The sequence below is a fragment of the Lampris incognitus genome, chromosome 10 (genome assembly GCF_029633865.1).
Source record: "Lampris incognitus isolate fLamInc1 chromosome 10, fLamInc1.hap2, whole genome shotgun sequence".
Classification (NCBI taxonomy): Eukaryota; Metazoa; Chordata; class Actinopteri; order Lampriformes; family Lampridae; genus Lampris; species Lampris incognitus.
Genome location: NC_079220.1, coordinates 50,478,916 through 50,490,554, shown reverse-complemented (window position 1 = coordinate 50,490,554; position 11,639 = coordinate 50,478,916). Strand labels below are relative to the sequence as shown.

Here is an 11,639-nt window from a genome sequence, read left to right as displayed (position 1 = left end):
ATGAATCTCTAACGCAGAGCCTGGTACACCGGTCAACAATCTGAGACTATCCGGACTATCTTGTTCATTCGTCCCTGCTATTGTCACGACCTCAGAGAGGTGAACCGTTTTTGAAGCGGGAATCAAAACGCCGTTTAAAGAGCACCTCCGTACATTGATTTGCATTTACCAATACTTCCGTGTTCCGAGCCATTTATTTCCGAGCTCGATAAATGTTGTTTACTCGCTGCGCTGCCGTGTTGACAGAGGAACTGCGATGGGAGAGGAGACCTCATTGGTCTCCCACAGTATCTGCCTGGAGGACTTGATTAAAAGGGAATAAAATAGCTGTTGAAACATCGGCCGAGCACTAGCAGAGGAAGCAAGGGTTGCAGGCAACCCACTCACTGGCACCATATCCATGAGCTCTACTTCGCCGGGCGCATGCATTAATGGGAACTGTATTGACTGAAGCGCTACAACCGTAGCCTACTCAACACATAGGCTAAACTGGAGCCGTTCCACGTATCAAACTGCACTCTCTTCTGTAAGTGAAATCCGATGATCTTCACTTCCACCACAGCTCCGAGAGCGAGCCTTCATCACGCGTCTAAAAGCAATGTGCCATCGCGCCGTTTTTCTGCAGATTCTGGAGCTCTAATCGATTGAAATAGCCTTTACTTTTTTCATTCAACTCAAAATAATTGCACAAGACGTAAATAAAAGCTTACGTCGATCCGAGATTTTCATTCAAACGCTGCCAGTTAGTAAAGTTTTTTTGCCCGAGAGAAACTAAGGAAGCGAGTTCTATATATAGCAGGAATACCAAACACCTCACATCAATTTACTGTGGCAGGGGATGTCCAAATGTGATCCCTTGAGCAGCAGCAAAAAAAAAAGAAGTCACAGAAAGAAAAAGAGAAGATGACCACGATCAGCTGCACTACGGTTCATTACCAGTAGCACTGGTGCCTACCTTCACTCAGAGAAACGCCGCAGTCGGTGCAGCGCTTTAGTGTGACCCACAGCTCCCACTCACATTCACTTGTTTTCCACTCGGGCTCAGGCTTACTCAGTGTACTGCGACCTCTGAGGATGTCACAGTTTAAATGAATATGTAAACAAACAACCGGCCCATAAGCTGCAGACCCATGGATACCGAGCAAAGAGAAACATTATTATGAAGAAAGTCACCACGCACATTAACCAGTATGACCAGCAGCAGCAGCCACACGTCACGTCTTCTTTGTTTTGCTATGCTTGTTTTCTAATGTTCCATTAGTGTTGTGGAGGTTTAACTTTACTTTTTTTTTGTAGGGACCCGCGATGACATTGGCACATCATCGGTATCGGTCAAAGGAAATATTGGGCGTCTGGGTGGCGTGGCGGTCTATTCTGCTGCCTACCAACACGGGGATCCGGCTTCCTCGGGCGTCTCTACAGACACAATTAATTGGCCGTGTCTGCAGGTGGGAAGCCGGATGTGGGTGTGTGTCCTGGTCGCTGCACTAGCGCCTCCTCTGGTCGGTCGGGGCGCCTGTTCGGGGGGAATAGCGTGATCCTCCCACGAGCTACATCCCGCTGGTGAAACTCCTCACTGTCAGGTGAAAAGAAGCGACTGGCAACTCCACACATATTGGAGGAGGCATGTGGTTGTCTGCAGCCCTTCCCAGACTGGCAGAGGGGGTGGAGCTTCGACTGGGACAGCTCGGGAGAGTGGAGTAATTGGACGTGTACAATTGGGGAGAAAGGGAGGGGGGGTGTTTAAAAATAAATAAATAAATAAAATGGCCTGAAATGCCGATAAGATGACGCTTTAATTAGCGCACACGACGCGACCCGTCGGCCAGGCACGGACACACGTCATGTAGGCGGGGTGCGCAGGCGCTGATTTCATGTTTTTTGCCCGTGGGTGCCCAAGTTAAGTGAATACCACCAAGGGGATGATGGTCACAAAATCCCTTTTATGGCGCCTGATTTAGTAATTAGCGTGAGGCCGGCTTCCACTGCAACAACATGTGACACTGCTCTGCTACAAATTATATCAGGCGACACCATACCAGCACTCAGTCTTGTTTATTTATTTGTTTATACGTTTTTTTGGGGGGGGGTTCCCCCTTCTTCCCCCCAATTGCACCCGGCCAATTACCCCACTCTTCCGAGCCGTCCCCGGTCGCTGCTCCACCCCCCTCTGCCGATCCGGGGAGGGCTGCGGACTACCACACGCCTCCTCCGATACATGTGGAGTCACCAGCCGCTTCTTTTCACCTGACAGTGAGGAGTTTCACCAGGGGGACGTAGCGCGTGGGAGGATCACGCTATTCCCCCCCCCCCAACAGGCGCCCCGACCGACCAGAGGAGGCGCTAGTGCAGCGACCAGGACACACACCCACATCCGGCTTCCCCACCCGCAGACACGGCCAATTGTGCCTGTAGGGACGCCTGACCAAGCTGGAGGTAACACGGGGATTCGAACCAGCGGTCCCCGTGTTGGTGGGCAATGAAATCGACCGCTACGCCACCCGGATGCCTTAGTTTTTACCTGTTGCCGTGAGGCCACGCGTGGAGAAAAAAAAACCAAAACAAAAACCAAAACAGAGCAGCCACCGAGATCAGCAGCGCGGGCGCGCGCGGCTTCCGTGGTCAGTCCAGCAGCCTCAGTTCGGTCCACTACAGCAGAGACGTGATGTTCCCAGTAATTAGGCGGGAAAATCGACCAAAACGAGTTGGAAAATTTCGGATACCGGCAACAACAAAAAAAATCCAATCTCGTGCACTCCCTACTTCGATACTACTGCCTAAATACCTTCATCCCCGCGCCTCATTCATATGCATATTTCCAGGCATTCTTACGCAGCCTCATTACGTCGTCCTGCCGTCACACAAAGCCAAAATCCATCTTGTGCAATAGCTCATTTGCTGAACCAGTAGGACTTGAAATTCTTCAAGTGTCTTCAAGCGAGTTAGTGTTCTCCCAAACTGCTCGCCCGCTGTAAGCCGCTCTGCAGTAAAACGAATGCCGGCCATAATTCAACCCCCCACCACCCCCCCCCCACCCCCAGCCAGTTGTTTGGGAACCCTCGAGTCCTTGACGATGACTTTGCCAATCGACACCTTCCATTTTATCAAGAAACATTACAAGGGCAGGGCAACTGCCTGCACGCGCCGGATCCCATTACAGGCCACGGACTACGCCTGTCACTCGTAATGTCTCGGGAGAAAAGCTGGCTTTAAACAAGAAAGGGGGATCGTTTCGTGTGAACAGGGTCACAATTCTGCCATTTAAACTCCCCCCCCCCAAAAAAAAATGCAACTCAGTTCAGTGCATGCACGGCAAGCCGGCACGCAACCGTGATCCCAGAAACTGACTCGACTTCCGCTTGCACAAACAAGAAAAGTGTGGCGCTTGATCACGACAGCGTGTAACTTACGTTTGAAAAACAGCGACACAAGATGCCCTGTTCCAGATCTGGACCAGTATGAATTGCGAACACATGAGGCCAATAACGCGCACATTGGACCTTGTTCAAGATCCGGAAAGTCAACGAGCCCCCCCCGCCCCCCCCCCCCCTCGCTGCTCTGTGTTGATTAGAGTATTTCTTTGAGGAGTGAAGCGGACGTATCGCAATGCTAAGCAATCATAATCTCCACCACCCTTGCAAGGGGTTTCATCACCACCGCACCTCCTCCACCGAGGCACACACAAAAAAAATCATATTGATCTTTTTCTCCCTACCCTCCAAGCTCTCCCGTTTCCCTCCTTGCAGCTTAAGCAGCACTTTTGTGGACAACCCCCCCCCCCCGCACGGTTATGCCCCCCTTATGTCTCGCACGCGTGTCCCCGACCGTTCCCTCAAACGAGCAGCTTCGGCCGCGCAGGGGTGTAACCGGGTGCTTCTGCGCGTGCAGTAGGCAATCTCGCCTTTGTTTCATCACCCTCCCGTATCTCTCCTCCACCCTCCCCTGCATCGCCACTGGGTGCGAGTCGTGCGTTACGTTCACCTCTACAGTATCCAGCCTCGTTTTATCTTGGCTCGCTCAGTGCGAGCGGACATAAATCTCAGAGCTGATCTCCACTACTCCCTGCCTCCATCCTCGCAAAAATGCACCCCCCCTCCCTCCCTCCCTCTCCCTCCTTCCCTACCCCCACCCCACCGCGCTCCTTTACGGGCCCCCTCATCTGTTCTCGTTACCTGCAGGGGGAAGACAGAGACGGGCATTACACGTTATTGCGAAGCTGGGTTTCTGATGTGGAGGCCGGACTGCCTGTCTGCTAAACACACTTCAATGCCCTGCTCGCTTGAACAGAGATGATGAAATAAGTTGGATATCTGAGCAAGAACGGGCAACTTCTGTCTGTTTACCCCCTTTGCCCATACCACGCTCAACAGTTTCCAAGGTGACTTTTGCGTTGCAGAGATTCTCCATGGATAATTCATTAACCTGCCCTCCATAAGCTGGCACTCTTAACGGGCGAGACAGCCCCGGCGCGCCTATGCATGGCGAGGGAAGGGTCGGTAGTGAATGGGGGTAAATGATGCCACCCATCCAGCCCTACATACCCAGTCACAAGAGACAGCAGCAGCACTCATCCACCGCCATAATGCCTCCGTCCTAAACTGTCTTTTCCCACCAAACAAACACAACGCCAGTTGCAGGGATGTTGCGCTTTTCAACTTCTCACACATCCCACGGTCACGCGCACGCACGCACACGCATACACACACACACACACACGACACCATTCCATTCCTTTCGGCGCTCCGTTACAACAGCGTGGCAATAATACATTGCTTATCGTGCACCCCCCCCCCCACATAAATTGGAATTTGACTCCTCGGCTTACAACTATAGGCACCGAGTCCTCACGTCCTCCCGTCTGCTCGCCGACGCACAATGATGTACAGCGCTGCAATAAAAGGCACATTATCGGATGAATGTTGATGAGGCAGCTGATGAACGCACGATGGCCGTGACTTGACGGCCGAGTTTGGCCGTAAATCACCCCCGTCTCTCCCCCCTCTCCCCCTCTCTGTCTCGACGGCGACGGCTCGGCGATAAACATCGGTTCTGAACAGCGAGCAGACCTTTGTCCGGTGGTGCCATGTTTCAGGGTGGATGCTCAACACGTCTATCAATGTGATGATTCAGCATGATAAATATACACACACACACACACGCATATATATATATAATTATGTAGCCCTGCCTGCTGTGATAACACAAAATAGCAGCAGGATGAGCGGGTAACAAAAACGCACCGGCAGCGTGGTGTTAAAGCCACCGGGACGGCGGCGTGGCGGCGGAGGCGTTGCTAGAATGTAAAGCGGAGGCTAAATGAAGGCTCACTTCAGGTGAGCCCATTCGATTCAACGCTGCCGTCTACGCCGACGGGTTTCTGCAGCATCCGCTAAAACAAGAAAAGCCCATGCAGGCGCACACCGAGCCGAGCCGAGCCGAGCCGCCGAACCACAACCCACGCTGAACGGTTTCCGGGTTAGTTTGTTTGTTTTGTTTTGTTTATCAGTTACATTGTATCCTCCGTAAATGTCACGGGAAATTCTCCAACAGACCTGATCTGGCTACACCGCTGCTTCGGCGCGCGCTCGCTCCTTCAAACGCGCGCGAGCGCGCGCGCACACACAAACCACGCGCACCCTCCGCGAGATGATGAAGCAGCAGGTTTGCGCGGCTCGCAGCCTGGAGAAGCGCATGAGTTGACAAACCGCCGAGAAGCCCGAACAGACTTGAAAGATGCTTGGTTATCAGATCCTTATCGCAGCCTAGCGACCCGCTGTTACAACCTGCCCCCACCCCGCCTCACCCCCACCACCACCCCCACCACCACCGCCGCCAACCACCCCACGGACCCGTCCCTTAACGGCACACGGCAGCGATCTGTTGCAAAACCGGGCGAACGATGAACTCCCACCTAGGAAGACAAGCGGGTGAGGAAATCCCCCCTGCGCGGCGGCGGCGGCTCCTCGCCGATCCGACGCTGCTGCTGCTGCTGCCGCTGCTGCTGCTCCGCCGCGGCGTCCGACGAGCAACACTCCCCCCCCCCCCCCAGGCAGCAGCAGCCTGCTCGGACGGACACACACACGCACAAGGGGGCACGGCGTCGTGCATCGCCCAATCTAAACAGATTATCTGGAGACATTTAAAAAAAACAAAAAAAGTGCACACACAAAAAAGGAGATCGGCACCCCCCCCCGTCGTCCCCCTCCTCCTCCTCATGCCAGCAAAGGGGAGACCGTGGGGAAGCTAGCGTCGCGTTAGCTCGACGCCGCGACGGTGACAGCGGCGGAGCGATAGGCGTGCACACTCAGCATAACAACACAAACGCCGACTTGATTCCGCGGATCGACTCACCTGCCTTTGACGAAGGGAAAGGGGGGGAGAAAAAAAAAAGGTGTTCGGGCCGCGGTTCCGTTTCCGTGCGCCCTTTCCGGTTCGTGGCGGCGCGAGCCTGGCTGCTCGGAGGCAACGTGATATTTCGGCGTGACAGAAAAGCGTGCGGCGCAGCAGCCACTCGTGTTCTCCTTGTTGATTCCTTTCTCTTGTATCGAAGCCAGACGTCATGATGTTTGGTCACGTGTCTTCATTCATGAAGGATTTTCTTTTTCTTTCTCTCCCCCCCCCTCCCTCTTCCTTCCCTTCTTGCGAGTAAGAAAGAAAGAATAAATCTCCAGAAGACGCCAAACCAGCGTATTACACACCGTTACAACGCGATTTTTTTTTCTGGATCCGGATATTTGCGCCGGATCCGAGCGTGCACAGCTCCGTGTACATGCACAGCTCCGTATACATGCACAGCTCCGTGTACATGCACAGCTCCATATACATGCACAGCTCCGTGTACATGCACAGCTCCGTGTACATGCACAGCTCCATGTACATGCACAGCTCCATATACATGCACAGCTCCATGTACATGCACAGCTCCATATACTACATGCACAGCTCCATGTACATGCACAGCTCCATGTACATGCACAGCACAAGTCCACAGTTTACTCCATTTACTCAGAAAAGCTTTTGTAAAAATGCATTATCGCAGTTTTTTGTTTTTGTTTTTTTATCCAGCATTGTACAATACATTCATGTTTTCTTGAAAAGTATGAGATATAAGGGACACATATCTGGGAACTCCGGGATTGAATAAAAGCATAATTCTGGACTGTAACACCACCACCACCACCAGAAACTCATAATATGGAGTTTCTGCTTCAGACAACCTGGTTGCTTTAAATGGTTAAATATTCAAAATAATGACGTGATTAAAAACAACCAGAAACAGTCAAAAAACATGAAGGGCCGATCAGCCCAATAAAGCACAAGCCCCATTAAAGTGGAGGGAACAATGACATCTTCGGAGTGGAAGCTGAACGCATAACTCGCCGCTAAGGTTAACGTGTGTTTGGAGGGTTATGTGTATTTTGTGGTTCATTCCCTGAAAAACCCAACATTGGACAGCTGACTTCTAAAGCTGTGAGGTAAAACTCAGTTCTTCTTGGTCCTGGGGTTGCTGTTGTTGAAGAGACTGATCCCTCCGGATCTGCCTCCCACACTCGCTGCCGTCACTCCCGGCTGCTGCAGCACTTTGTCCAGAGTTGTCTTCTTAATGGCGGCTGGGGAAATCTTCTCTTGGTCAGCCAAAGACTGGAGTTCCCTGTTACAAGGCAGGAAGTGTGCAACATTTTTTTTATAGTATAACAATTTGCCACTAAATTACCAATTTACCACCACACATCCGTGTGAAAATTGTGCATAAATAGCTCCTTCTGCTGCCTGATTGCGAGGCATAAGTAGGACTGCGCGACAACAAACACACAATCAGCCCACCTCGTCCTAATACAAGATGCCTCTACAGCGTTGATGAGCAGGCTGCGGAAGCCACCGCTCTCCATGACGTGCAGGGCATGGATTGTGGCGCCCCCTGGTGAACACACGTTGTCCTTCAGCTGACCGGGGTGCTGCTCCGAGTCCAGCAGCATTCGAGCTGCTCCCTTGGGGAACAAGTGAATGGGAGAGTCACGTCAGACCAGCACCGCAGGACGTCTGTCATGAGGTTAAAATACACGGAAATTTTAAAGATGAAAATAGTACCAGCAACGCCTGGGCTCCGAGCCTCACGGCCAGTCTCCTAGGAAGGCCCATTTTCACCCCGCCATCAGAGAGCGCGTCAACAGCGGTGAATGCCTACCAGAACCCATGTGCCACATAAACACAAACAGCAAGTGAGTCGAGGAGTAGCTGCTGGGGGGGAGAGAGGGGGGGGCAGAAGACGGGAAACGCCTCAAAGGACTCCTCTGTCAGGACATTAAGAGCAGATCACAGAAGCGGACTCACGTAAGCTGGGCCACTACCGCTCAGTCCAGTCACGGCGTCGATCAAGTCCTCCTCCACCTCGGTGCAGTAGCCCACACTGGCCATTAGCTGCTCCAGGAGTTTCCCATCCTCCACCTCGGCATGGGTGCCGGTGGCGTACACCGTGGCTCCCTCCCGCACGACCACCGGCGTATTGGTCATGCAACGCATCACCTTCGGGGCGGCGCGGTACTGTTGCAGCTTCTGCAGGGAATAATTACGCATTATTTTCAGCAGACACATTGAGATCACAAGCCTGGGGCGGGACAAGCGCGTTTATTTATTCAGACTCGTTGGATAACATAGTGTAACGTGCATGGATAAGAAGACACGCTGGCCGCTGGCTGACGGGTCGGACCCTTTAGTCGAGCGGTTAGCGATGCCTCCTGCGGTGCGGGCGACACGGGTTCGCTTCCCGGCCGCGGCACTTCCTGTGATTCGCTACAATGCGCATCTTAGTCGTTTATTTATGAACCTAAAGATTGTGCAAAATACGACAGCCATCTTGGGGGTAATTTTGAAAGGCCTCAGTCTTGAGGGGATTTCAGCGGGAAGAGCAGAGAGGTGTTGCATGTTGCAGCTTGTGACTGCTCTGCCTGAGGGGTGGCTGAGGTAAGACCACAGAAATCCTGCAGGAACCTCACAGTGAAGTTGTAATATTCACCACCTCAGGCTCCCATTTTATCACACGTCTTATACAGCAATGCACCGGTACTGGTGAATCTGTAATACGGCAGGACGGAGTTCTCCTGACACATGCCTTTTCTATGGAGTTGATGGTGACCCCTGCAGCACAGGAAACTATGAGGTGACGATCTTCGATGTCCGGCCCAATCTCGTCCAGTACAAAAGGGATGATGTGCGGCTTGACAGCCAGGAAGAGGACGTCGCTCTTGCTCACCGTTTCCTTGTTGCTTGTGGTGAGATTGACGCCCAGCTTCTGCAGAAATGACATTATTGACTTATTACTTCCCTCGGTATTTCCGCAAACAGAAAGGTATGATGACGCAATACCTCTCAGGTTAGTGCAAAACAAGGCAGTTTGTTCCTTATGATCTTGCCCAAACAAAGTGAAAATAACTTGTATTTTAAAAAAAATTTTGAATAAATTCAAAAAAATGGAAAGGTCATCAGTTAAAATACCTTTGACACTTTTCCTTAATTGTCTACCCACCCGCAGCGCCGCCACCGTGGGGAGGTCCGTGTCTGGTGAACTAGCTGTGATTCTGTGGGTGGCAATCACGCCTTCGGGAGGGTGTAAAAAAAAAACACAACAATTGCATCATCAACGGGACTGATTGCAATCACTCAAAGCACAACTTCCATGCAGCAACATGCTCACGTCACTGAACGTGGGACGAACTCACCTGCAGCTGCGAACCCTCTCACCAACGCGTGGGCCAGCTGACCCGCTCCTATGAAACCCACACTCATGCTCCCCCCCTGCCAATACACAACAACGCAGACGTCACGTACAGCAGTAGCAGCGCACAACAACAACGCACTTCAACAACAGCCGAGCTCTGCAGAAACCCCGAGTTTCTCCAACGTGGGCAGCTTCTGCACAAAGTGGGTCCCGGGGGGGCCGGCGGCGTTGTCATTCAAACCTGCACACATACTACTTCCTGGTTGCCCGGCGCGGACAACGCGGGGCGTAATTGAGAGACATAAAAGCGGACTTACGAATATCTTTTAAGCAGCTGTGAGTTGATTTAATGATCCGACACAACCAATACTGGCCATAAAACACCAACTCGGTTTAAAAAAAAAAAGAAAAAAGACACCGTCTACGCGACGTCGTTCAGACGCGCTCCGCCGTGCCTGGAGGGAGGGGGTAACAAACTCAGATTGACAAGCCTCAGAGCCAATAGCTGATCAGCTTTTTGGCAACGCGTAAAGTAGTTGACCAATCGGCGAGGCGGTACTTCCGGGTTTGTAGGCGGGCGTTTGTAAAGCCGTAAAGCCAGTCGCGTCCAGTTCGTCGGTGGGCGTGGGGAGCAGATGTAGGTTAGGTTACGAGACAGACGACTTGTCTGTAGGCCGGGGACAGAATCAGAACCAGAATCAGAACCAGACATACTCTATTCATTCCAGAGGGGAAATAGGGCCCTATTACGGTAAAGAAAAACTAACAACATACACGACAACAGGAAATAGAAATAAATAGCAATAAGAAAAACAGACACAAATAGAAATAGAAGATAAAAAAAGAAATAGAAATAAGTATAAAATATATAAGCATATATGCACCATGCTCCAGCATATAACACCCTACAATAATAATAATAATAATAATAAACTTTATTCGTATAGCACCTTTCATACATAAAATGCAGCTCCAAGTGCTTTACATTAAAAACAAGGGAAACAATGAAATTCAACAACAATACAGATGAAATACACTACCGTTCAAAAGTTTGGGATCACCCAAACAATTTTGTGTTTTCCATGAAAAGTCACACTTATTCACCACCATATGTTGTGAAATGAATAGAAAATAGAGTCAAGACATTGACAAGGTTAGAAATAATGATTTGTATTTGAAATAAGAATTTTTTTACATCAAACTTTGCTTTCGTCAAAGAATCCTCCATTTGCAGCAATTACAGCATTGCAGACCTTTGGCATTCTAGCTGTTAATTTGTTGAGGTAATCTGGAGAAATTGCACCCCACGCTTCCAGAAGCAGCTCCCACAAGTTGGATTGGTTGGATGGGCACTTCTTTGAGCAGATTGAGTTTCTGGAGCATCACATTTGTGGGGTCAATTAAACGCTCAAAATGGCCAGAAAAAGAGAACTTTCATCTGAAACTCGACAGTCTATTCTTGTTCTTAGAAATGAAGGCTATTCCATGCGAGAAATTGCTAAGAAATTGAAGATTTCCTACACCGGTGTGTACTACTCCCTTCAGAGGACAGCACAAACAGGCTCTAACCAGAGTAGAAAAAGAAGTGGGAGGCCGCGTTGCACAACTGAGCAAGAAGATAAGGACATTAGAGTCTCTAGTTTGAGAAACAGACGCCTCACAGGTCCCCAACTGGCATCTTCATTAAATAGTACCTGTTAGAGCCTGTTTGTGCTGTCCTCTGAAGGGAGTAGTACACACCGGTCTAGGAAATCTTCAATTTCTTAGCAATTTCTCGCATGGAATAGCCTTCATTTCTAAGAACAAGAATAGACTGTCGAGTTTCAGATGAAAGTTCTCTTTTTCTGGCCATTTTGAGCGTTTAATTGACCCCACAAATGTGATGCTCCAGAAACTCAATCTGCTCAAAGAAGTGCCCATCCAA

General features: G+C 50.8%; 1 protein-coding gene across 1 annotated transcript; it reads right to left on the bottom strand.

Moving 5' to 3' along the window:
- Positions 1–7,044: 7,044 nt before the first annotated feature.
- Positions 7,045–10,167, bottom strand: pycr1a (pyrroline-5-carboxylate reductase 1a). The gene is made up of 8 exons (XM_056288580.1): positions 10,033–10,167; positions 9,717–9,792; positions 9,524–9,594; positions 9,110–9,289; positions 8,332–8,553; positions 8,089–8,181; positions 7,825–7,988; positions 7,045–7,651 (listed from the first exon to the last, which is right to left on the bottom strand). The coding sequence occupies exons 2-8, from the start codon at positions 9,781–9,783 to the stop codon at positions 7,483–7,485; spliced, it is 966 nt and encodes a 321-aa protein (XP_056144555.1). The 5' UTR covers positions 9,784–9,792; positions 10,033–10,167; the 3' UTR covers positions 7,045–7,482.
- Positions 10,168–11,639: the final 1,472 nt, after the last annotated feature.